We start from the raw sequence: 24,277 nt of genomic DNA on the forward strand, positions 1-24,277 counted from the left end.
ACTTGCCTGTAATCTAACCATCTGGGAGGCTGAGCCAGGATGATAGCCCAAAGTTACAGGATAGCATCATGTACATACAAAGGTTCTTTTTCTTTCTTTTCTTTGCTTTTTTTTTTTTCCAGACAGGGTTTCTCTGTGTAGCTTTGAAGCCTATCCTGGCACTCGCTCTGTAGACCAGTCTGGCCTTGAACTCAGAGGTCTACCTGCCTCTGCCTCCGGAATGCTGGGATGAAAGGCGTGCGCCACCACTGCCCGGCATATTAATTTATTTTTGAGATGGAGGTCTCACTGTGTAGGCCAGGCTAGCTTGGAGCTCAGGGCCTGCCTCGGCTTCCAGTGTGCTGGACCGAAAGGCATAAGTCACCAGGATTCTGTGAACTTAGCCACATGGTGCTTTGCAAATCCCCACAGAGTGTGTCACTAGTGAGGGCTCTGGGGGTGGGGGTTTCTCTTTCCCCTGCCTTGGCCCCACACAATGAGAGCCCTGCCTTGTTCCACGTGGCACCACGGCGCTGGGCGGAGGGCAGGGGCAGGTCCGGGGCGCCCTGGGGACTTTCCCCTCTGGGGCGGGACACAGCTGACTTCATCTGCTCCTCCCCCACACGGAAGGGGTGGAACTGTTCCCTCCTCTTCTCCCTCCTCCTTCTCCAGCGGCCACCAGGGACCCTGAGATCCACCAGCCCGGGACCCCACGGCCAGGTAGGAGGAAGGCAGAGGGGACAGCAGGTGCAGGGCCAGAAAGGCCCCAGACAGCCTGAGTGGCACGCTGGGCCTCCACCTGCAGCCCGTTCTGCTTCAAGCCTTTTCCCGTGGACACTCAGATCCGAAGCCCATTTCCTGACCCCCCCAGCCCAGTCCTATGATCCTGGGTGCTTGCTCAGCCCTCAGTGCCCCCCCGAATTCCCAGATCTTCCAGCACACAGGTCTCCTCCAGGCACAACAGCGGACCCCCACCCTCCCCACCCCCAATCCCTCTCCTCTCCTGGTCTCTATTTCCTGATCAGAGTGCTTTCTCTACCTCGGTGTCTCCTGTCAAAGCCTCTATCCCCAGACTAACACAGGCACCAGTCTTGCAGGTGTTGGACTGGCCTGGTGAAGCTTCCGTAGCCAGCTGGCCCTGGGTACATGCAGGCTCAGCCCGGGAACCATTCAGGTTCCCTGGAAGCACTCAGTCCCTGAGTCCCAGAGCTGACAGTCACCAGAGACTGGAGGAAAGGTACCCTGTGCCACAAGAGATTGTCAGGTCTGTCAGAGGGAAGCCAGGCAAGAAAGAAAGGAAGTCCCATTCACCCACCCAACCATCCACCCATCCACCCACCCACCCACCCACCCATCCACCCGTCTTGGTTCATGCTAGGAATGGAGTCCAGGGTCTCTTGCATGCTAAATAAGAGCTCCATCCACTGAGTGCCTCCACCCCTCTCTTAAATATTTTATTTTTTATGCCATTTATACTATTTATTTGTATCTGGAGACAAGACCAGGCCGGCCTGGAACTCACTTAGACTGGCCCTGATTTCTTGGTTTCAAGAAATCCTCCCGGCTGGACGAAGGTGCTGCATGTCTTTAATCCCAGCACTAGGGGAGGCAGAGGCAGGTAGATCTTTGTGAGTTCAAGGCCAGCCTGGGCTACAGTGAGTTCCAGGAGAGCCAGGCCTACATAGAGAAACCCTGTCTCCAAAAATGAGAGAGGGAGAGAGAAGAGAGAGAAAAATCCTCCTGCCTTAGCTTTTCAGGTAGCTTGGAGAAGAGAAAACAGACACCCTTAAGAAGTAAAGGCAGGCCGGGCGTTGGTGGCGCACGCCTTTAATCCCAGCACTCGGGAGGCAGAGGCAGGCAGATCTCTGTGAGTTCGAGGCCAGGTTAGACCGACAGCCTCCAAAACAGAGAAACCTGTCTGGTAAAAAAAAAAAAAAAATTAAAAAAAAAAGCTGGGCGTTGGTGGCGCACGCCTTTAATCCCAGCACTCGGGAGGTAGAGGCAGGAGGATCTCTGTGAGTTCGAGGCCAGCCTGGTCTACAGAGCTAGTTCCAGGACAGTCTCCAAAACAATACAGAGAAACCCTGTCTCAAAAAACCAAAAAAACAACAACAACAACAACAAAAAAAAAACAACAAAAGAAGTAAAGGCAGGGCCAGGCAGTGGTGGCGCACACCTTTAATCCCAGCACTCGGGAGGCAGAGGCAGGCAGATCTCTGTGAGTTCGAGGCCAGGCTGGACCAACAGCTTCCAAAACAATACAGAGAAACCCTGTCTTGTAAAACCAAAAAAAAAAAGTAGTAAAGGCAGGAAGATCAGAAGTTCAGGGTTATCCTGGGCTACATAGTACAAGGCCTGTATGACCTATGAGACCCTGTCTCAACAACAACAAAAACCAAGCAAATAAAACGCAATACTGTGCACCTTGCTATATTTTGCCTGTTCTTTGCTTAGCAGTGTCAATAGACATTTCCCTAGCCTCTCTGTGTGTCTCTCTCCCTCTCTGCCCCCACTCTCTTTTCCTGGCACTGGGAGTTGAAGTCAGATAGGCACTCTGTCCAATCAGGCGCATTTCCAGTCCTCAGGAAGCACTTTTTAAGCACTTACTGTGTACCAGGTACCAGCCTGGTCATGTGTTGATTTCTTTCCTCCAGTGAATGCTTATTTTATTTAGTACTGTTGTTGTTTGAGACAGGGTTTCTCTGTGTAGCCCTGGTTGTGCTGGAACTCACTCTGTAGACCAGGCTGGCCTCGAACTCACAGAGATCCACCTGCCTCTGCATCCCGAGTGCTGGGATTAAAAAGGCCCAGCAGTTTGTTCATTTATGCATTTTATTTTAACTTGCTCTGTCTTCCTTCTACTACATGGGTCCGGGACTGGACTTAAATCATCCAGCCTGGCAACACCAAGCGTCCGTACCCACCGAGTCATCTTCTAGCCCTCAGTCAGCATGTATTATGTACCTACTATACGTCAGGCACTCTGGGTCCTAGGAACTAGACAGTTGTACCCGAGCCCAGCTCCTGCCAGGTCCCAGGTGCGTGTCTAGAGTGGGACATGAAGTAAAACTCAGTAGGAGGTCGTGAGAACTTGAGAGAAAACTCAGGCAGGTGGGTATAAGAGCTGCCCTGCTGGAGAGGGCGCCACCCTGCTGGAAAGGGCGCCGCCCTGAGGGCGTGTGCCCCTAGAGGGATATCCATGCAAAGGCCCTGACGTAGGAGAGTGGGTGCATGTAGCTGACAGCATAGCGAGCACAGAGGGAAGAGGGACAAGTCCTGGTCAACTCTTGACGCTGTCTCCCCTGGCTGGTGTCCCCCCACCCCCCACCCTCCCCACAGCACAGGGAGCTTCCACCCACAGCCCTCCAGGGCTCCCACCTCGCTCAAGGTCAAAGCCACCCTGGCCCCGCCTTCCTCTAATCTGGCCTACTGCCCACTCCAGCAAGCCGGGCTGAACTCCGTACCCGGGACCTCTGTACTCACAGTGCTCTCCAAAGGGGCTGTCTGGACTAGCTCGTCTCCTTCAGGGGCGCAGCTCGGGCATGCCCTCCCCAGGGCACCCCCACCCCAGGTTCTGTCTCAGGTTCATTTCCTCCATGGCACTTTTATTTCTCGAAATGATCGTAGGTGACTTTTTTGGTCACATCCTGCCGCTCTGCTTGATGCCCGTGTGTGGTGTGCCCCTTTCCGTGGGCAGCGTCTCCCACAGACACTCCTGCGTGGGGGACGTTCAGCGAACGAAGAGACTGCACAGGTGTCGGGGGAGGAGGGACACGAGGGCAGGGATAGACACCCTAGATGTGGGTGTGTACATCGCTCCTCTCTCTGACTGACAGCTCTGTTTCTTTCTCCCCCCTGTCTACACTTTCACACCTAACTGCCTCCATTTCCCAGCAGCCATAGAGAGGGCGGTGGCCCTGCCTCTTCTGCTCTTTCCAGCCTTTTTGCCATTTTCCTGGTCTGCCATCTGCCGTCCCCGCCCCCACCTGTTATGGTCATTAGGCACCTCCCTCTGCCTACCTAGCTTCCTTGACCTGGGCCCTCTGCCCAGCCCACCTCTGCTGCTTCATGTCCGGTCTTTGAAGGGCTTTTTGGTCTTCTGTGTGCAAAGTCTGTGGGTTAACTGACTGACATGTTGACTGCTGGTCTAGACCAGGGTCCCTCTTGGACATCCCAGACATGTACGTGGCCAGGACATTCTCTGTGAGGCGTTGTGGGCCCTGCAGGCGCTGAGAAGCGTCCCCAGCCTCCACCCACTCCATGCCAGGTCTTCTGGTCACAGCAGTCACACCTGTCCCTCCTGAGAGGTCAGCAGGTGACTCTGGGGTGGGCCAAGGGTGAGCCCCATCCCAGCCTGGCTACCGAGGGAGGACAAGTGTCAGGGGCCCCAGGACTGACAGGCTCCGAGGTCTTCTCAGCTGTGAACGGAGAGCTGGGGTGAGTGACAAGGTGGCCCTCCCAGCTGAGGGCCACTGCGAGTGTCCTGTAAGTCCCTAGGAACTTTATACCAGTCCACACACCCACGCACCCACTCGTCCACTCCCTTACCACACCTGGCTCATGCAGCGCTGGGCGTGAAACATGGAGCTCTGCCAATGCTTGGCCAGTGCTCTTCCCCGTGCCCAGCCCTCCTGCTGATTTAGAGGCATCTCCCTATGGAGCCTTGGAGCTCACAGAGATCCCCCTGCCTCTGCTGTCTTGTTTGGAAAGTCACGGTAAACTACCAATTCCACAGGTCGGCTGCACCGCCCTCGGGGACCTCCTGCAGCAGGGGACACACAGTGCCGGAGGCTGCCGGTCCAGAACATGTCTCCACCCGCCCCAGCCTCTGTGGCTCCAGGCTTCACCCTTCCTCATCCATGGCCAACCCGGGCCCATCACTCCATGGCGCCTTAGACATTCTAAGAGCCGTGGGAAGGGACAGGCTGGTCCGCCTGAAAGACAAGCTGGGGAGTCTGGATCCAGGCAGTCAGGAGTCCAAGCTTCTTCACGCCATGGTGCTCCTGGTTCTGGGCCAGAACACTGAGGCCAGGACCTCTTTGGAGTCCTTGAAGGCGGACCCGGTGGCGCAGCTGGTGGCCCGCCAGTGGACAGGGGTGGACAGCACAGACTGCTCTGAGGAGCGCCCAGATGTGTCCTGGTCCGTGGCTCGCCTGTACCACCTGCTGACCGAGGAGAACCTGTGTCCTGCTTCCGCAAGGGACATGGCTTACCGGGAGGCCCTCCATGACCTCGCCCCCCAGGGTAGCCACTTGCTGGGCCAACTCCAGAAGGAGGCCCAGGATCATTGCAGTTCAGACATCACCGGGGACCACTGTGGCTTCCAGCCACTCCATTCTGACCAGGGTTGCCTGCCGCCTTCTTCAGCATCCCCCTCAGTAACCAGAAGCCAGCCTCTACCCATCGACACCTCAGACTGGAGCCAGGGACATTCCCTCCACTCCACCAGCAGCGTCGCTTCACTGGCTAGCCACCTGGAAATCAGCCAGTCACCCACCCTGCCCTTCCTCTGTCCACACCGTGGAACCCATGGGCCCAGCAAGCTCTGTGAGACACTCCCCGCCTCCCCTGAGCCTCAGCTTGTCCCTGCAGGCTGCCAAGAACCCGAGGAAGGGAGCTGGCCCCTGTCAGTGGAGGCCAGCGTCCCCTTGGGGTCACCACACAGAACTGGGGACCCAGAGGTGTCCCCTGAGGTGGCTTCGGCCATCCTCCCTGACTCTCTGGCTGCTCCAGACACGAGCGTCCACTGCCCGGTTGAATGCACAGAGGTGTCTACAGGCTCCCAGCCTCTCCTGCCAGCCACCACGGAAGGCATCAGAAAGCAGCCGTCTACCACACATCAGATGTCACCTCCGGGCTCTGTAGGAGATGGCAGTCTGCAGACCACCACGTGCAGCCGCTCTGCCCAGCCACGGTCCCCCCAGACCTCCCCTACACGGCCTCCTTCCCCTCAGGCCTCCACGCCCTTCCCCGGCAACTGCCCTGCTCCCCCAGCCTCCATGTCCCCTATTGTGGACCACTTGGAAACATCTGAGCAGAAGTTCTATAACTTTGTGGTCATCCATGCCAGGGCTGATGAGCACGTGGCCCTACGTATCCGGGAGAAGCTAGAGACCCTTGGGGTACCCGATGGGGCCACCTTCTGTGAGGAATTTCAGGTGCCTGGGCGTGGGGAGCTGCATTGTCTCCAAGATGCCATCAACCACTCAGGGTATACTATCCTCCTCCTGACCACCAACTTTGATTGTCGCCTGAGCCTGCACCAAGTCAACCATGCCCTTATGAACAGCCTCACGCAGTCGGGAAGGCAGGACTGTGTGATCCCCCTCCTCCCACTGGAGTGCTCCCAGGCTCAGCTCAGCCCCAACACGACCAGCTTGCTCCACAGCCTTGTGTGGCTGGATGAACACTCCCCTATCTTTGCCAGGAAGGTGGCAAACACCTTCAAGCCACAGAAACTCCAGGCACACCGGATACGCTGGAAGAAAGAGCAGGAGACCAGAGCCCTCAAGGCGCAGAGCGCACAGCTGGAGGCTGATCGGCAAAGGGTGGCTGCCATGTCTGCCGCCTACTCAACCTATGTCCACAGCTACAGCGCCTGGCAGGCACAGATGGACAGCCTGCGGATGGCCTTCGGGAAGGACTTGTCACTGGCGGCCCCTACATCCTTCCCCAATTGGCTGGGATGTCCACAGCCAACACCTTCACATCTATGGCAGGGTAGTACCCCAGTTTCTCCCTATTTCCCGCAGCCTTCAGTCTCTTTCCCGCAGCCTCCGATTTTCCCGCAGCCTCCGTCTTTCCCGCAGCCTGCAGTCTCTTCCCCGCAGCCTCCGTCTTTCCCGCAGCCTCCAGTCTCTTCCCCGCAGCCCCCACACTTCCCACCTGCCTCCTCTGCAGCCACCCAGACTCCAGGACCTCTCATTATTCATCATGCCCAGATGGTTCAGCTGGGGGTCAACAACCACATGTGGGGCCAGACAGGGGCCCAGGCGACTCATGACAAAACTGAGTGTCTAGAGGATTCCTGCCTGGGCCCTCCTAGTGACCAGGGGGGACCCCAGCTTGAGACTCCAGAGTGATCATGTTGGAGCCCACTTGGCTAAAGTGACCGGGCTGAGCCCAACCTAGACTGCTAGAGTGGCCAAGTTGGACTTCACCTGGGTCCCTAAAGTGACAGTGGCAGAGGGAACTTTGCCTGGGCCCACACAGTGGCCATGAATTGGACCCCAGAGGCCAGGAAGACCTCGCCTGTAAACATCCAGGACCCTACTGAATATTGGACAGGACTCTGGGACCCCAACCCACATCCTGTAGGTGGACAGACCGCGATGGAGCCATAGGCTCCTCCAAGGTGCCCCCAGCGGCCATGTGACCTTCATTCACTGTGGCACGTGCTGTCTCTGGGGAGGTTGTGGGGCTGGGGCAATGGAGAGGGCTCGGTCTTTATAATAAAGCTAATGACGGCTGAGTCACGAGCCAGCGTCCCCACCCGCCACCGTCCACAGGAAAGACTCAGCTCCGCCAAGACTGAAATAGAATAGGAGCGCCATCCGACTCCCTCAATGGCAGGAACCGGAATCTGTGGATGCATTCTCATCCTATTGGACACCGCGAATCACGTGGGCTTCTGCTGCAAGGGCCTCTGGGAAACGTAGTTTTTTTTGGGTTGCCATAACAGGAAGCCTTGTAAGGTTAGGAAAGGAGAAAAAAGACACTGGGGAAGTTTCTGGCGGTGTTGCTTTCGTGAATTTATTTATTTATATGTGTGTGTGTGTGCCAGGCACGTGTGGTGATCATACGACAACCTGTTTGAGCGGGTCCTCCTTCTCCACGTGGGTCCCTGGGATAGACATGTCAAGCCCATCCAGGCACATTAAAAGTTTTTTCTTTTTTTTAAACACTTACATTGGCAGATTTAGCTACAGCGGGGTTTTCTTTGGAGTGTGAGTGCATGAGGAGGTTCAGCCAATGCTGTGCAACTTTGCATCTCCGACCCTCTGCCAGCCCCTTGATGTGGGTGCTGGAAACCAAACCCGGATCCTCGGCAAGAGCAGTAAGTGCTCTTTTAATTTTTAAAATATTTTATTTAGGGCCGGGCGGTGGTGGCGCACACCTTTAATCCCAGCACTCGGGAGGCAGAGGCAGGCGGATCTCTGTGAGTTCGAGGCCGGGCTGGACCAACAGCCCCCAAAACAATACAGAGAAACCCTGTCTCAAAAACAAAAAAAAATATTTATTTACTTATGTATTTAAAGTATATACTTGTTTTATGCATGTATGCACACCAGAAGAGGGCCTGCACCAAGAGGGTCCGTGGAACTACAGTTACAACCTGTGGTCTGGGACCCATTTGGAGCCCAATCACCTTTTTTAAAGGGTCACCTGAGATCATCAGAAAACAGAGGTATTTACATTACTATTCATATCAGTAGAGAAATTCCTGAAATGAAGTAGCAATGAAAAACTTTTTTTTTTTTTTTTGGTTTTTCGAGATAGGGTTTCTCTGTGTCCCTGGCTGTCAGAAACTGGCTCTGTAGACCAGGCTGTCCTCAACTCACAGAGATCTGTCTGCTGTCTGCTTCTGCCTCTCAAGTGCTGGGATTAAAGGAGTGCGCCACCACCAGCCAGCCAACGAAAAAAAAAATATATTTTTTTTTGGTTTTTCGAGACAGGGTTTCTCTGTGGCTTTGGAGGCTGTCCTGGAACTCGATTGGTAGTCCAGGCTGGTCTCGAACTCACAGAGATCCGCCTGCCTCTGCCTCCCGAGTGCTGGCATTAAAGGCGTGTGCCACCAACGCCCGGCTACAGCTCCTTTCTTATTTTCTTCATTTATACTGTTTCCCCCACTCTTTTATTTATTGGGTTTCGTTTGAGACAAGTGCTCTCCACATGGTCCTGGATGAGCCAGGTGGTGGTAGGGCACTTGGGAGGCAGAAGCAGGCAGATGTGAGTACAAGGTCAGCCTAGTCTATAAAGCGAGTTCCAGGACAGCCAGGGCTACACAGAGAAATCCTGTCTCGAAAGTCCAAAAGAGACTTTAATGTGCCCAGACATCTCAACCTTCCAAACAAGCCTCTGCGAAATGTGGATTCATTTACAGATGGGGAAAACTGAGGCCCAACGTCAATTATGGCCCTCAGCATGACTCAAGTTAGAATTTAGGGGAGCTTGCCGCGCGTTGGTGGCGCACGCCTTTAATGCCAGCACTCGGGAGGCAGAGGCAGGTGGATCTCTGTGAGTTTGAGACCAGCCTGGTCTACAAGAGCTAGTACCAGGACAGCCTCCAAAGTCACAGAGAAACCCTGTCTCGGAAAACAAACAAACAAACAAACAAACAGAATTCAGGGGAGCTTAATGTACGAAAGCCAGACTTCCAAGGACCGCTGGGCTCATCCCACAAACAGGCAAGTCTGCAGGCTGTTCCAGACCCTGTCTTACACTGCAGGAGGGAGTGAGTCACTCTCGCTTTCTGTTTTAGTCTCTGAGTCAGACCTAGTCAGAGCAGTCCTGTGCCTGGCAGACCTGAAGTGAAACCCAGGCAGCACAGTTCTGAGATTCTGGGGGTGGGGTATGTAAACGAGGTCCTCGGAACCATGGTGTGTGGGGCGAGGGGTGGCTGGGAAGGCGGGGGTGGGGGGGTGGATCTAGGGTGAGGCGTCAAAGGAGGCCTCAGTAAAGCAAGCAGGGGGACCTGGGAAAGCTGGAAGGGACTTGGAATGAGCAGGGAGGTGACAGCCTGTCCTGAGCAGCGAGTAGACAACACAGCCCCTGGGGCAGCACAGAGCCCAGCACGTTAGAGGTGTAGCAGGAAGACTGGGGGAGGGGCGCAGGGAGGCTAGGGCAGACAGCGGCCATCAACTCATTTCCACTGGATTGGGGGTACGAGAGGTGGCTCAGATGGTAGAGGTGTTTGTCGTGCAGCCTCGTGGCCAGAGTCCCCTTGCCGGGACCCACATGGTGGGCGGGGAGACCCGACTCCTGCAAACTGACCACCACAGTTGCACACACCCACATTAAATCAAGGAACGTAATTTAACCACCCTGGCACTTGGGAGGCTGAAGGAAGATCAAGAATTGAATCATCCTTGGCTACTTAACAAGTTTGAGGTCAGCCTGGGCTGTGGGAGACCCCGTCTCAAGTAAAAAACCTCAATGTTTTTAACGCGTTTCCTTTTTAAATGTATTTGTGGTGCCAGGCAAGTGCTCTACCTGAGCCACAGCTCCAACCCTACATGAATTCTTCTGAGTCATTATTTAGTGCCCACTGTGTGCAGACCTGGGCTGGGCACTGGGGCATGGGAAAGCTACTGTATGGACAGCCTCAGGCTGTGATGGGCCAAGAGCTGGTGGGTGGGTGGATTAAAGGAAGTTTCTGCAAGAAGGAAGTCTCAGGAGTTAGAATCATGGCTGGACATTCTCTGATGTCCCTGGTAGCAGCCTCAGCAGGGTGTGTCCCTGGCCAGCTGGGAATTCAGAAGGCTGGCTCTGTTCACAATCCTTTCTGACCTTTATTGGGGGAGGAGAGCAGGGCAGGCTGGGTCTCACTTAGAAGTCCTGGTTGTCCTGTAGACCAGGCTGGCCTTGAACTCAGAGATTCATCTGCTCTGCCTCCTGGGATTCATGCTGGATACTAAGGGATTTTTGTTGTTTGTTTTACAAATGTTTTCTCCCAAGCCCAGAGAGTCATGTCTTGCAACAGAGTCACCAGACATATGTGTCGCTGGGGTTTGACGGGACAGACAATGTGATAGTGTTTTCCCATTTCTTTTGTGTGAGAACCAGTGTGGAAGTCAGAGGACAGTTTACAATGGAAAGACAATTTCTCCTTCCATTGGGTCCTGGGGCTCAAACCCAGGTGGTGAGGCTTGGCGACTTTGGGTGTGTGCCCCACACAGGCAGCAGAGAGGTCTTGGGTTTGTAGATGGCTGGGGTTAGCCAGGGAGCAGCATGTTCTAGAAGTTATCTGGCAACCCCACTTCCTGGGTCTGGAGCACACTGCTGGGCTGAATCCAAGGTTATCATGACCTGGTTCCAACTAGCCTTGTGAGCCCTCTTCAGGGAACCGAAAGGAGGAAGTTGTGCCACCTGGCAAGGCCCTCCTGGCTTCTGCCCACACCGAGTAGAACTTTCTGGAAGGTGATGATAGTCCAAGACAGGCTCAATGGGTTCCTACAGGTTCTGTTCCAGAAAGGACTTCAATGCAGCCCTGGGTGATGCTGTCCCCTCCCTCCCTCCCTCCCCATGCAAGCGGCAGGGGTTTCACTGCTGCAGGTTGCTGGGACCTTGTGCAGGGGGCAGGCCCTCTCATCCTTCTCTTTCACCTGCAGTTTCTCTTCCAGCTACTGTCCTCTAAGCAAGACCTTTGTGACTCTGGCTGGAAAGCTCGCTCCCTAAATTCCTCCATGGCTCCCTCAGGATTTGGCTCAATTCTGAGCTCTCAGGACTAGAGCGACGGACGGCTCTGTGGTTAGAGCATGGGTGCTCTTGCAGAGGACCTGTGTTCAGCTCAAGGCACTGAAGTGGAGACTCACAACTATCTGTAAACTCCAGGGGATCCAACACCCTTTTCTGGCCCCTGTGGACACCAGACTAGCAAAAGACATACATACGAGCTAAACACCCATAAAAGTAAGTTTAAAAAATTACCCAAACCCAGGGCTCTTTTGCTTTGTTTTTTTTTTCGAGACAGGTTTTCTCTGTGTAGCTTTGGAGGCTGTCCTGGAACTCACTCTGTAGACCAGGCTGGCCTCAAACTCACAGAGATCCGCCTGCCTCTGCCTCCCCAGTGCTGGGATTAAAGGCATGCACCGCCACTGCTGCTAACACAACCACCACCACCAGGCTACTGGGGCTTTTCTGGCCACTTGATTTAAAAGCCCTTACTCTAGGGCTGCGGAAATGTTCAGTGGGTAAAGTGCTTGCTGCACAACAGGACTTGAGTTTGACCCTAGACCATGAGTAAGACAACTAGTGTGCACTTATGATCCCAGCACTAGGGAGGCAGAGGCAAGAGGACTCCCAGGTTCCTGGACGGTTCATCTCAGCAAACCTGTGCTGTAGGTCAGTGAGACCAGCTCAAAACCAGCCTCAGCCACTAGAGGGCGCAGACAGCAGACACTTGTGGCCAAGCCTGCCAACCTATATGTAATCCCAGGCACCACATGGTGGAAAGTGACAACCAGGTCTCCAGAGTTGTTCCCTAACCTCCATACAGGACCATAACACACACACACACACACACCCAACATACACATATACAGACACATGTACAACACAGAGACACATACACAACATATATGCACACACAAAGATACACACACACAAAGTATTATTTCTGGCACTGGGGATCCAACCTAAGGCCCTTGCATAAGCTGTACTGCTGACATTCACCATACTCCAAACTCAGTTCAGACCACAGCCATTTAACCCAGGCCAGGAGCTCATGCTGGCCACCTCAGCACTTGAGAGGCCTTACCTCAACAAAATCCCTTCCAGTTAAATCCTAAAACTTACTCCAGACCAGCCTGGGCCGCGTAGTGAGACCCCGATCTTCCTCGTGTTCTCATCACCACACATTAGCTATTGGGGACAGACACATTTCTGTCATCCCCTGCCCACGATATCCCATCCTCTGGTCAGGCTCAGTGACCGTCTGCCTTCCGAGTGCTGCTCAGCTCCACCTTGGTCCATCTTGACTTCAGATTTCATGCTGGTCCCTGCTCCCTTCCTGCTGGCTGGTAGGTCTTGTTCAGTCTTCATCCACTCATCATATGTTGAAATATGAGTTGAGCATCTCCTGATGCTTCTGTGGCTCCTGCTTCTAGCTTTGTGAGCTCCTCACCAGTGAGGAGGATGCTGAGGGTACGGTAGGAACTGGCGAGCAGAGTCCCCCTGGGGATGCAGGTCACAGTGGGGAGACCATGTGGAGTCTGAGCATCCCAGGGCAGCTGGTGTGTCCTCCCCCAGTAGATCAGGAGTTCAAGGTCAGGGCTGGGGAGATGACTCAGTGGTTAAGAGGACTGACTGCTTTTCCAGAGGACCAAGGCTCAACTCCCAGAACCCACATGGCAGCTCCAAACTGTTCATGACTCCAGTTACAGGGGATCTGACACCCTCACACCAATGCACATAAAATAGTTAATAAAGTATTAAGAAAATTTTAAAAGCAGGCACTGGTGGCACATACCTTTCATCCCAGTTCTTGGAAGGCAGAGGTAGGTAGATCTCTGAGTTTGAGGCCACCCTGGTCTACAAAGCAAATTCCAGGATAACCATGATTGGTTACACAAATCCTGTCTTGAGAAACTTAAAAAAGATATATAATAAAATATATAATAACATATAAAAATTCAAGGTCAGCTTCAGCTACATGGCGCGTTACGTGACAGTTATGGCACATGAAGGGATGGGAAGCACTGCAGTAACACTGCCATGTCAGAACTTCCCAACGTGGGGCACCCAAGGCAGCACCCTGGGCTCACAGCCCTGGGACAAAGAAGCAATAGCAGTCATCAAGATGCCTTTCCTGGAGGGGCACAATGTTCCTTCCGAATTTGCAACCTGGGAAACTGAGGCACAGAGAGAATGGCGTCAATGTCCAAGACTTCAAGGTGAGATTCAATGCTGTTTTTCTGCCTTGAGATGGGCACCCAAAGAGGGCAGTCTCCTACCTGGGTCAATTTCCTGCCAGATGCCAGGGTGGGGCTGTTATTTTTAGCCTGTCCTGTGGCCCAGGCCTTTAGCAGCTCTGGAATGTGGCTTGATTCCCAGGGAAGTGAGAAGGGGTTTTCTTCTCCCTGGAGATTTGGCTTACCACTCCCACCCCCCTCATCCCACCAATCTGCCACCACCGAGCCCTCCTCCCCCACTTTCTAAAGACTTTTTATTATGTAGAGTGTTCTGCCTGCATGTTTGCCTGCACACCAGAAAAGGGCACCGGATCCATTACAGATGGCTGTGAGCCACCCTGTGGTTGCTGGGAATTGAACTCAAATCCTCTGGAGGAGCAGTCAGTACTCTTAACCTCTGAGCCACCTCTCCAGCTCAAGCCCTTGTTCTTCTTCAGTTTTTAAAAAGTATTTCTCAGCCGGGTGTTGGTGGCACACACCTTTAATCCCAGCACTCAGAAGGCAGAGGCAGGCGGATCTCTGTGAGTTCGAGGCCAGCCTGGTCTACAGAGCGAGTTCCAGGATAGCCTCCAAAACAATAAAGAGAAACCCTGTCTCAGAAAAAAAAAATGTATTTCTCTTGGTGCTGGGGGGGCAAGGATCCCAGTGCTCCACCCACAGTTACTGCTGACCACACCCCATGCCTGAAAATCAACTTATGGGAGGACCAATGGCTGTGCACCCCTGAGCATACCCTAAAAAACACTGCTGTGTACATGTGAGAACAGTTAGTTTTGCAAAATGAGCACGATGGCACATGCCTGTCATCCCAGCACTAAGAGGAGGCAGAGGATCAGGGTTCAAGACCAGCCTACAAAGGCTAACAGCAAAGGACTGGTGATGGCTCCAGGTGGACCAAAACCTCTGCAGACTGCACTCACATGCATGGCCCCCAAACACACATAACTTAAAGAGCCAGCAGCAGTGGGAAGGAGAGAGCCTGCCTGCAAGGCCGGCCGAGACCCAGGGGCTGATTAGGAAGGCTTCTCAGGTCAGGCTCTATCAAGCTCACTTGGGGTTTGCATTTCTCTCTCTGAGAAAGGGCCTCACTGCAGCCGCGGCTGTCCTGCCTCCCGAGTGCTGGGACTGAAGGCGCGTGGTAGCACCTGGTTCGGCTGACTTCCCGACAGGCTTTGAACAGGCTGAGGGTCGGGAGCCCCTGCACTGGGGAGAGACATCTCCAGCCCCTCTGGCCCACACCTGCTGTGCTCATCACCCGTCATCCTCTTGGGCCCTGTGCAGCTGGCTGAGAGCCTAGTGACATGGTTATGCACTGGCTATGTTTAACCTGGGGCGGGGATGCTCCCTACCTAGAAATAGCAGATACTGGTGTGGCCCACAGGGACAGTGTGTGCTGCTGCCCTGATGCATATCAACAGACGGGAGAACACTCCAGACAGAGGCCAACACTAGTCTGTTGTGACCTCAGCCAGAACGGGGTGGACGTGGTACCAGGAGGGGGCATGTCTCCCACCTGTGACTGACACCCCCATGCTGGGGGTGGGGTTCCCCTCCCGTTCCCAGTCTATCTGCCCACCCACCAATAGTGGTGTGTTTTGAGGGGGTGACTGGAGTCTCACAGATAGCAGGCACTCACCCACTGAGTCATCTCCTCCTGCATTAATCTGTCTTGCTTTGGGGGGGAGTCTGTCTGGTAGCTATGGCTATCTTGGGATAGCCTGACTTTGAACTTAGAGATTCACCTGCTTCCGACATCTGAGTGCTCAAATTAAAGGCATGCACCACCACACCCTGACTTAAGTCTTTCTTTTCTTTAGGTTTTTCCAGACAGGGTTTCTCTGTATGGCTTTGGAGGCTGTCCTGGAACTCGCTCTGTAGACCAGGCTGGCCTCGAACTCACAGAGATCCGCCTGCCTCTGCCTCCCGAGTGCTGGGATTAAAGGCGTGCTCCACCACTGCTTGGCCTCCAGTCTACTTCTTAACCAATCACTGCAGCTGACTCACAGGCTGTTGTGATTGGCTGAGGGGTATAAAAGTGACACAGGCCTGTTCAATTACAGGCACCATAAATTAAGGCTAAGAGGTTTGCAGGAAATGTTTGATCCTACTACTCCCACCAAGGAGAACCCAGACGGAGGGAGCCAATGAGCCTGGACCCTCTCTCAGGGGAATGTTCAGCAGAGCCAGGCCACATGAGACAGATGCTCAGGGTGCTGAGGCAGGGGAATGGATCTGGAGGGCTGGAGTCTGGCCTCCTCTCATCTCCCTGAACTTGCTTAGAACCCTGAAGGTAAACAGCTGCATCAGAAGGCAGCTGCTGTGAAGCAGTCAGTACATCTGAGCATGGGGTGCAACGGGGTTCAGTAAAGGCTACCAGTATCACACCTCAGAGGAGAGGGTTTTCAGAGGGGAGGGGTCTTGAAATATTCTGTTACCCCAGGATATGCCTGGACTCACTTTGTACTCCAGGATGGCCTCCAACTTGTGATCCTCCTGCCTCAGCCTCAGCAGTGCTGAGACGGCAGCTGTGCCGCCATGCCTGCTCGACGAGCACTCTTCTTGCGTCCAACCCTCGACCTACCCACGTCAAGTAACAGCTAGGCAGCTTTCTTCACATACCTCATTTAATCCATAAATACCAGTGCCAAGACTCGAAGGGGTCGTGTGCCCTGAGCCTCGTCAGCAGGGTGGGGCAGTGAGGCTCTGCCCAGTAAGGCCTAAGACTTGTTTTGTACAGAAACAAGCTACCACTGCAATCACACACCGATGTCCTCACGGGACTGCTATGTGGCTTCAATGGCCAAGTGAGGGACTGGCATCTCTAGACTAGACTTTCTCCTTTTGCAGCTGCTTCCCACAGGCTGGGGATACGCACCCCCTGCCTTGGTGTGACCCAGGTTTAATCCCACTTACCATAAGTGACAGGGACAAGAGCTGGTGGGGTCACAGGTTGGTGCTGCTCAGGTAGTTTTTTGTGCTGGGGCTGCAGTCCCCTTACCTTACCTATCTTAGTCAGAAGCCCACTCTGGGCAGTTACTGGGGATACTATGGACTCCTCATGACGACCTGGGGTCAGGTCCTCGGGGAAGGAGAGACAGGGATGAACCTAGTGGCTGGACCACCTGCCTGCCAGTCCTCACAGCTGCAGCCTGAAGTTGGGAACCTGTCAATCCAAGCAGGGTGTGGCTGGAGGCGATGTGTGCCGGGCTGCTGCTGTCACTTGCTCTGATCCCTGGGGACAGTTCTTTCTCTAACCAGCACAGGAGTGAGGAGGCTTCCAGAGCGTCGGTCACAGATCTGCATTCACACACAGCTCATGCTGCTCTCGGCTGTGGCCACCACAGAGTACTGGCAACTTCAAACTAAGTCATTAGTGAGTCCAAAAAACAGGACCAAGGTGAAAAGACAGCAAAAACATCAGAACGTGGGCTCCAAGCTGTTGCCCACTTACTTAGTAAACAACAAACCAACTGCAAACATCTAGGTGGCAAGTGCTAGGGCGGGTGTCCCACCGCAGGAAGGGACCAAAGACTTCGACTCCATCTTGACAGTGGCGGGTGACAGGACTCCAGGGCAAGCTAGTTCTGGGCTGGGTGGCAGGGCAGAGCCCTCCAGACCCAGACAGATGCCACTGGGGAGGTCCCGGTACCCTTTTGCATTGTCATGGAGAGAGACCATCTTCCTACTGTGTGACTCTGAAGGTTTCTAGAACCAACAGCGGGGCCCACTCCGCTGACCCTCATTGCCCACAGGCCAAGAGGACAGGCTTGGAGAAGACTAAGTGCACACCGGTGGCCGTCGGGCTCAGTGCAGCTGGATGAAGGCCTCCAGCTCCTCTGGGATGAAGCCCTTATAAGGGACCTTGTTCCTGTCCAGGGCGCGGGCGGCCAGACACTGCAGAGTCACATAGTTGAAGGGCTGCACGGTGCTCTTGGCCAGCAGCTTCGTGTCCAGCAGCTCATAGGCTGTCTTCTTGAAGGCATTGGTGGCATCCATGTGGGCCCCAGCTTCGATGAGCGCATCCATGATGGCCGGGCAGTTGTTTTGGGCAGCGATGTGCAGTGGGGTGTTGTTGTCGAAGTCCCGGCTGTCGGGGTCGGCCCCGCAGTCCAGCAGCACCTTGACCACGTGCAGCGAGGGGAAGGCGCCCACGCGGTAGCGGCCCACATTGGTGGTCTCCTTGTCCACGGCCATGTGCAATGGGGTGAAGCCGTTCTTGCCGCGTGGGGCGCACTTGAGCAGGCGGTAGACTGTCTGGTGCTTGAGGTGCTCCTGGCTGGGGGTACACTCCACCTTCTCCAGCAGATACAGCAGGTGGAGGATGATGGCGATGGCTTTGGTGAACTGCGCAGAGTCGCCCGGCTCCTTGGGCAGCTGCAGAGCCCGCTCCACTTCCCTTACCCCTTTGCTGAGCACACCCATGAGGTCAGGGAAGCCGAGCTGCATGCCCAGGTTGCCCTTGGCTGAGCAGTCCTGCAGCACGTAGGAGAAGAGCTCTGCAAACGACAGGAAGCTGCTGGCAGTCATGGGGCTCAGGGGCTCCAGGTTGCTCTGCTGCATGTCCAAGGCATACTTCCACAGACGGATACAGCGCTCGAAATTTCCAGAGTCCGCATACACAGCACCCCGGTACCTTATATAGTAGGAAGTGTCGGGGTGCGAGGGGCCCAGGATCCTCTCCCGTATCAGCAGGGCCTGCATCCGCATCTCGTCAGGATCTGTGATGAGGGCCTCCAGCTCTTGGGGCGTGGTCACCTCCCGGGAATAGTCGTAAGCCAGAACCAGCTGTTGGGGCTGGGGCTTGGGGAGGTAGTCCCCACCCTGGTGGCGGAGTTCCATCGCCCTTCTCCAGTGCTTCAGGGCTCCAAGCAGATCCCTCTTCTTATCCACGTAAGTGGCTCCCAGCAGCTCCAAAGCCTCCACAGCCGCCTCCCGGCTCGTGGGACAACAACTCTCACACGGTTCTGCTTCCTCCGGGGTGGAACAGGCACTTGGTGACCCCTGAGGAGCGCCTTCCCCGGACAGCTCCGGCCCTGGGAGCTGCCCGTGGCCAGGCTGCTCCTGGATGAGGTACTCCACAATGTTGGTGTGCCCGGTGACGCTGGCGGCCAGCAGCGGGGTCATACCATAGCCGTCGCGCTCCATGCGCGCGTGACAGCCCAGCAGCAGCTGCAGGATTTCCAGGCTGCCGGACTCGGCACAGTCGTGCAGCGCCGTGTTGCCCTTGGCGCTGCGCCGGTTCACCTGCGCCCCACGCTCCAGCAGGTAGCGCGCGATCTCCCGGTGGCCCTTGTAGCACGAGATCATGAGGCACGTGTGGCCGTGGCGGTTGGCCACCTCCAGGTCGGCCTTGTGCTCGCCCACCAGGTAGCGCACCACATCCAGGTGGCCGTCGAAGCAGGCGGCGCGCAGCGGCGTGGAGTTGGTGCGTGTGGTGCGGTTGACCGAGGCGCCCCGGCGCAGCAGGCTGCGCACCACGGGCAGGTGGCCGGCTGCCGACGCGGCCCAGAGCGGCGGCGCGCCCTCGATGGTCTCGCCATCGAAGTGCACCGAGCCGCCCGCCTCCACGCTGGCGCCGCAGTGGTCCACCAGGAACTCCACCACGTCCAGGTGCCCGCGGCGCGCAGCTATCAGCAGCGGCGTGCCGCCGCCGGCCACCTCGCCCAGCAGCTCGTCCAGCTCCTCCCGCCCGCGGCCGGACAGCAGCTTCTGCAACAGCTGCAGCTTGCCGTCGTGCGCCGCATTGTACACGGCTGTGTGCAGGTCCATGCTGCACGCCACGCCGCCGGGTCTAGCCGGGCCGCCGGTCGCCGGAGACAACCTTCACCTTCTCCCCCGCCGCCATCTCAGCGGCCTCTGGGCGGAACAAAATGGCCTCTGCGACCGGGGAGCGGGCGGACTGTGCGCCGGCACGCCGGGAAATGGAGTCCTGAGAGCCATCGCCCGCCAGACGATCCCCGTATCGGCGCGGAGCGGAGGAAAGACTACATTTCCCGAAAGGCAACGGGGGCCAAAGCGGTGGGCAGTACCGACGGAAGGACGGCAACTTCCGCCAGGCGAGGCCAAGGGTCAGTGCGGTCCCGTTACCGAGCGTAAGGTGGACTGCAGGAATCACGTTCTCGCTCCAGCCCCCAAAGGACAGCTCCAGTGTGTGACCCTGAGGAATTTGATGATGTGCTTCCGGCTACTGTCGCCGGCGAAGATTATACAGAGGGCATCCCCCAGGACCGTCCGCAAGAAGCGTGGCGGTGTCAAGCAGCCTGGAAAATCTAATGGCATATTCCCGTCGCCGTCTTTACGCCCACAGGAGGCGCGGGCGTTTCCGCTGCGTTTCCGGTCACGGAGCGTGGGGGCGGAAGTCCTGCCACGCAAGGCTAGACGGGCACTGGGGAGCGCGACTCTGGGAAAGATAGGTGTTCCCAGAAGGCGACGGGGCCCGGCGCATCGGAGCTGGAGGTAGCCGTGGAAAGACTACAATTCCCATCATGTAAAGGTGTACGCCGCGGATGGTGACGTCCTTATTGTTGCTGCCGCAGAGCGCGCCGGGAAACAGGCCGTCCGTCGAAAAGGGACTACATTTCCCAGAGGGCCTTGGGCCATCCGCGGCGAAATATAAGCGAGTTGGCGGCATTGGGCGCGCCCCGCTGGCCAGCGTCGTGGGACGCACTCCGGTTTTGCATGGTTAGCTCGGGCTCTTCTGACTACATTTCCCAGCGGGCCCCGGACATGTCTCGGAGCCCATCCGGAGCGACGTGAAACCTGGGCGTGGCTCCCGAGCGGGCGCCGGGAAACCTGGGTGTGGAGAAGCCGCTGGCCAGCAGAGGGCGCGCGCCGGGCGTCGGGGGCAGACAAGGGCTCCCCACTCGCTCCGAGCGCTTTTGGGAACGCGTTAAGCAGTCCCGTTTTCTCGTTAGGCAGTGTTTTCTTTCTTTTTTTTTTTTTTGTTTTTTTTTTCGAGACAGGGTTTCTCTGTGGCTTTGGAGGCTGTCCTGGAACTAGCTCTTATAGACCAGGCTGGTCTCGAACTCACAAAGATCCGCCTGCCTCTGCCTCCCGAGTGCTGGGATTAAAGGCGTGTGCCACCAACGCCCGGCAGTGTTTTCTTTTTTAAAGGAGCACGTATGTCAGCCACGAGGGCGCCGTGTCCTCTGAGGCCCCCTGCGGCCCGGTGCGTCCCTGCTGAGCCACCGCGCCTGTCGCTCAGCGTGACGGAGGGTGAGAGCTTACTTCCAAGGGTTGTCCGTCCATGTGACCCTCCAGGGCACCAGCCACCAGGAGACCCAGTGGCAGCCATGCTCTGCCCTTGTGTGCATCCTGAGTCTGTTCCTGTTCTCTCCGTCTCCTCCGCGGCAGACATCTGCAGCCACGCGCGGGCACGCCACCTGCCAGGCGCTCCCCAGTGGGTGGGATTAGCCGTGAGCCAGCTCACCAGGAGACTGTTGGGGCGCTGCCAGGTCTCTCTAACATGTAGAAAGCAGAGAAAATGATAAACGCCAGGGTAGCCAAGCCAAGAACGGGGTGGGTTTGCTCATTCTGTAAATTTTTACTGATAGATATGAGGGAGGAAAGGCGCTTAGAAGCTGGGTGATGGCAGCCAGGACATAGGGAGAGGGACGGAGAGAGAGAGAGGGAGGGGGAGGAGGCCTATGGGAGATTGAAAAAAGTGCAACGGACAAACACTGATTGTTCTCATGGTGCTGGGAGTGGACCCCAGGGCCTCTGCAGGTACTAGGCAAGTGCTTGCCACGAACCGCTTCTCCGACACATTATGTAGTTTTGGGTTTTTTTTTTTTTTTTGGTTTTTTTGGTTTTTTTTTTTTTTTTTTTTTTGGTTTTTCGAGACAGGGTTTCTCTGTATTGTTTTGGAGGCTGTCCTGGAACTCACTCTGTAGACCAGGCTGGCCTCGAACTCACAGAGATCCGCCTGCCTCTGCCTCCCGAGTGCAGGGATTAAGTGTGCGCCACACACCTGGCTATTTGCCATGGAACGATCCTGTGCAGTGTGAATATATGTCACTATGATCGGTGTGATAAGCAAGTGACTGGGTAGAGTCAGAGAGCCACACTGAGACACTGAGAACGAGGGCAGGGAGTCAGGGGTCACCAGCCAGATGGAGAGCAAGTCGACAAAACAAAATGGGATCCAGATGGAATCCGTGAGCCTGAGGCAGCGCACAGATTAATAGAAATGGATTAAATTAGCACGCCTTTAATCCCAGCACTCGGGAGGCAGAGGCAGGCGGATCTCTGTGAGTTCGAGGCCAGCCTGGTCTACAGAGTTCCAGGACAGCCTCCAAAGCTCAAAAAAAAAAAAAAAAAAAAAAAAAGAAACAAAGAAATAAGAGCTAGTTAGCAACAAGCCTGAGTAATCCTAAATCTCTGTGTTGGTTGTTGGGGACAGGTGGTTGGGTCAGGAAAACCCTGCCTACAGCTAACAACTTTAGATTATTAAATCTTTTTAAATTGTGTTTAGCCTGCCATCATCATGGGCACCTGTCATCCCAGCAGGGAAGGGGGAGGGGAATGAGGCAGGGATGTGATGATCAGGCTAGCCTGGGGTACACAGCAAGACTCTGTCTCAAATGAAAAATTGTGTCTGTTCTGGAGAGTGCTTAGGGGTGAAAGTGCTTCCTGCCAAAGCATGGCCTGATTTTGACCCCCAGAACCCACATGGTGGAAGGACACAAAGTCCTGCAGCGTGTTTGCTCCCTGATCCCCACGTGGTTACTATGGCACATACATGTGTGCCGTGCAAGCATGAAAACATTTTCATATAAAACTATATTGAATCTGGACAGGTACATAGCCTCCACTGCTCTCAGTTTTTGCTTTTTGCTTTAAACAGAGTGTTACAATGTAGCCCAGGCTGGTCTTGAACTCACAAAGATCCACTTGCCTCTGCCTCCTGAATGATGAAATTGAGGGCAGAGACACCACACCGGCAGATGTATTCTCTGCCTATGTATTTCGTCCATAGAGGTTATGGCAGGACAGTCATGGACAGTATTTACATCGAGGCCAGTTGTGAATCAGACAGAGGTTGGAAATTATAGGAGGACGAGCAGGCTCTGCACTAGCAGCCGGGAGGAGACAGAGAAACTCAGAAAACGTGATCAGAGTAGCCAGGAGAAAAAGTCAGTGTTGATGCCAGCGTGTTTAGGAACACTAGGACGTGGGCCCACGCCTATTATCTCCAGCACTGGGCTGGAACTGCCAAGAACTAAAATTACAGGTGGGTTGCGCAAGGTCCAGCTCCGGGAACAACAGCACTTGGTGGACATCGAGTTGGGACCTTGGAATGAACCGGGCTCCTCTCAACGTGAGCTAACAGTCCAAAGGTGGCTGCACTTCCCACAGTGGACAGCAGGGGGCAACAGCCTCAATGATCACAGACCCAGGAAAGCCGTGTCAATTCTGTAAACAGGCTTATTTTCCACAGAGCCACGCCCCAGCCCCTCACTGTGGGATTCTAGGTGGAGCTCCAGCCCTGATCACATTCAGAGTCACACGCAGTTTCTCTGCGTTTCCTTCAGCCGTGTTGACCAGGGTCACGTTCCCACTGTGCACAGGGCTAGGAAGCGGCACCCTCTTACAGGTGTGTCTCTCTGGTCTCTGGTAGGCGTCTCTATGGTCCTCAGGTTTAGCTATGGAGAGACTGGCTGCCAGAAGCATTTATTGGAAGGGGTGAAAGCTCGGGAAGCCTCTTCCCTTTTGCTGCTGCCTGCTTGTTGCCATGGAAACCAAAACCACTCGGTTCTGAAGGACCCATTAAGGAGCAGGAAGTAATCAAGGCTCTCTGGGCAGCTCCCACCTCCGCGGGGAGGTGATCTCTGTGGTTGCTGAGCAAGGATTGGGGGGGCCGGGGTGGGGAGGTGGGGAGATGTCATTGGACTTCTGAGTCCTAACTTCTGTCTCCCAAATAAAATTCCAGGATGCGGCAGATTCCAAGCAGAGACCTTCGGGGTACCAGGTGTCAGGGGGGAGTCACCACCTCAAGGCTCTGCTCACATCTGTGTGACACGTGCTTGCTTGGGAAAGTCAGACTTCATGACCGATTCATAATCCCCTCATCCCAGAAGCTGAGGACCCAGCCTGGGCAACATGGAGAGACTGTATGTCAACAAACAACACAGACCGTGATGCCAGGGACACCAGACTGCCATCAAGTATCAAAAACCCTGGTCGGACTGGGCCGAGCTGCATGGATCCCAGCGGCCTCCTTCCGGCTGAGCTCTCCCTGGACCCCATGCGTTACCTCTCTGGGCCTCAGCCTGCTCCCAGGCCTTCAGGTTAGAGACAGCCCAGCAGTTAGAGCACTGGCCTCTGAGGGCACCGAAGTCATGTGCACGAACCCTCCCCAACACCAGTGTAAAGTGAAAATACGTGTTTTCAAAGACAGTGTTCTCAAGCAATGAGGCATTATTCAATCATGAACAGACACTGTGCTCAGTGAGGCAGGATTTCACACAGCGTGGACCGGGGGATCCAGAGGACGGAAGTGGACTTGTGGGTGCTGGAACTGAGGTGGGAATACACTCCTGCTTCTAGGAATGGTATAGGATAACTGCTTGGGGGACTGGGTTTCTTTAGGGTAACGGAAGGTTTTGGGATTTGGATGTAGTGATTGAAAGACCCCTACCCAGGGCCTCCCCTAGGAAAAGAAAAAC

General features: G+C 55.3%; 2 protein-coding genes across 2 annotated transcripts; one reads left to right on the forward strand and one right to left on the reverse strand.

The window, feature by feature from the left end:
* The first annotated feature begins 588 nt into the window (after positions 1-588).
* Ticam1 (toll like receptor adaptor molecule 1) lies at positions 589-7,886 on the forward strand. The gene is made up of 2 exons (XM_040739232.1): positions 589-699; positions 4,715-7,886. The coding sequence occupies exon 2, from the start codon at positions 4,839-4,841 to the stop codon at positions 7,059-7,061; it is 2,223 nt and encodes a 740-aa protein (XP_040595166.1). The 5' UTR covers positions 589-699; positions 4,715-4,838; the 3' UTR covers positions 7,062-7,886.
* An 8,330-nt stretch (positions 7,887-16,216) lies between these two features.
* Fem1a (fem-1 homolog A) lies at positions 16,217-20,513 on the reverse strand. Its single transcript, XM_005081371.4, has one exon. It carries the CDS (start codon positions 19,377-19,379, stop codon positions 17,415-17,417), a length of 1,965 nt encoding a protein of 654 aa, XP_005081428.1. The 5' UTR covers positions 19,380-20,513; the 3' UTR covers positions 16,217-17,414.
* Positions 20,514-24,277: the final 3,764 nt, after the last annotated feature.

This window comes from Mesocricetus auratus, unplaced genomic scaffold (genome assembly GCF_017639785.1).
Source record: "Mesocricetus auratus isolate SY011 unplaced genomic scaffold, BCM_Maur_2.0 Super-Scaffold_100676, whole genome shotgun sequence".
NCBI classification, from domain to species: Eukaryota; Metazoa; Chordata; class Mammalia; order Rodentia; family Cricetidae; genus Mesocricetus; species Mesocricetus auratus.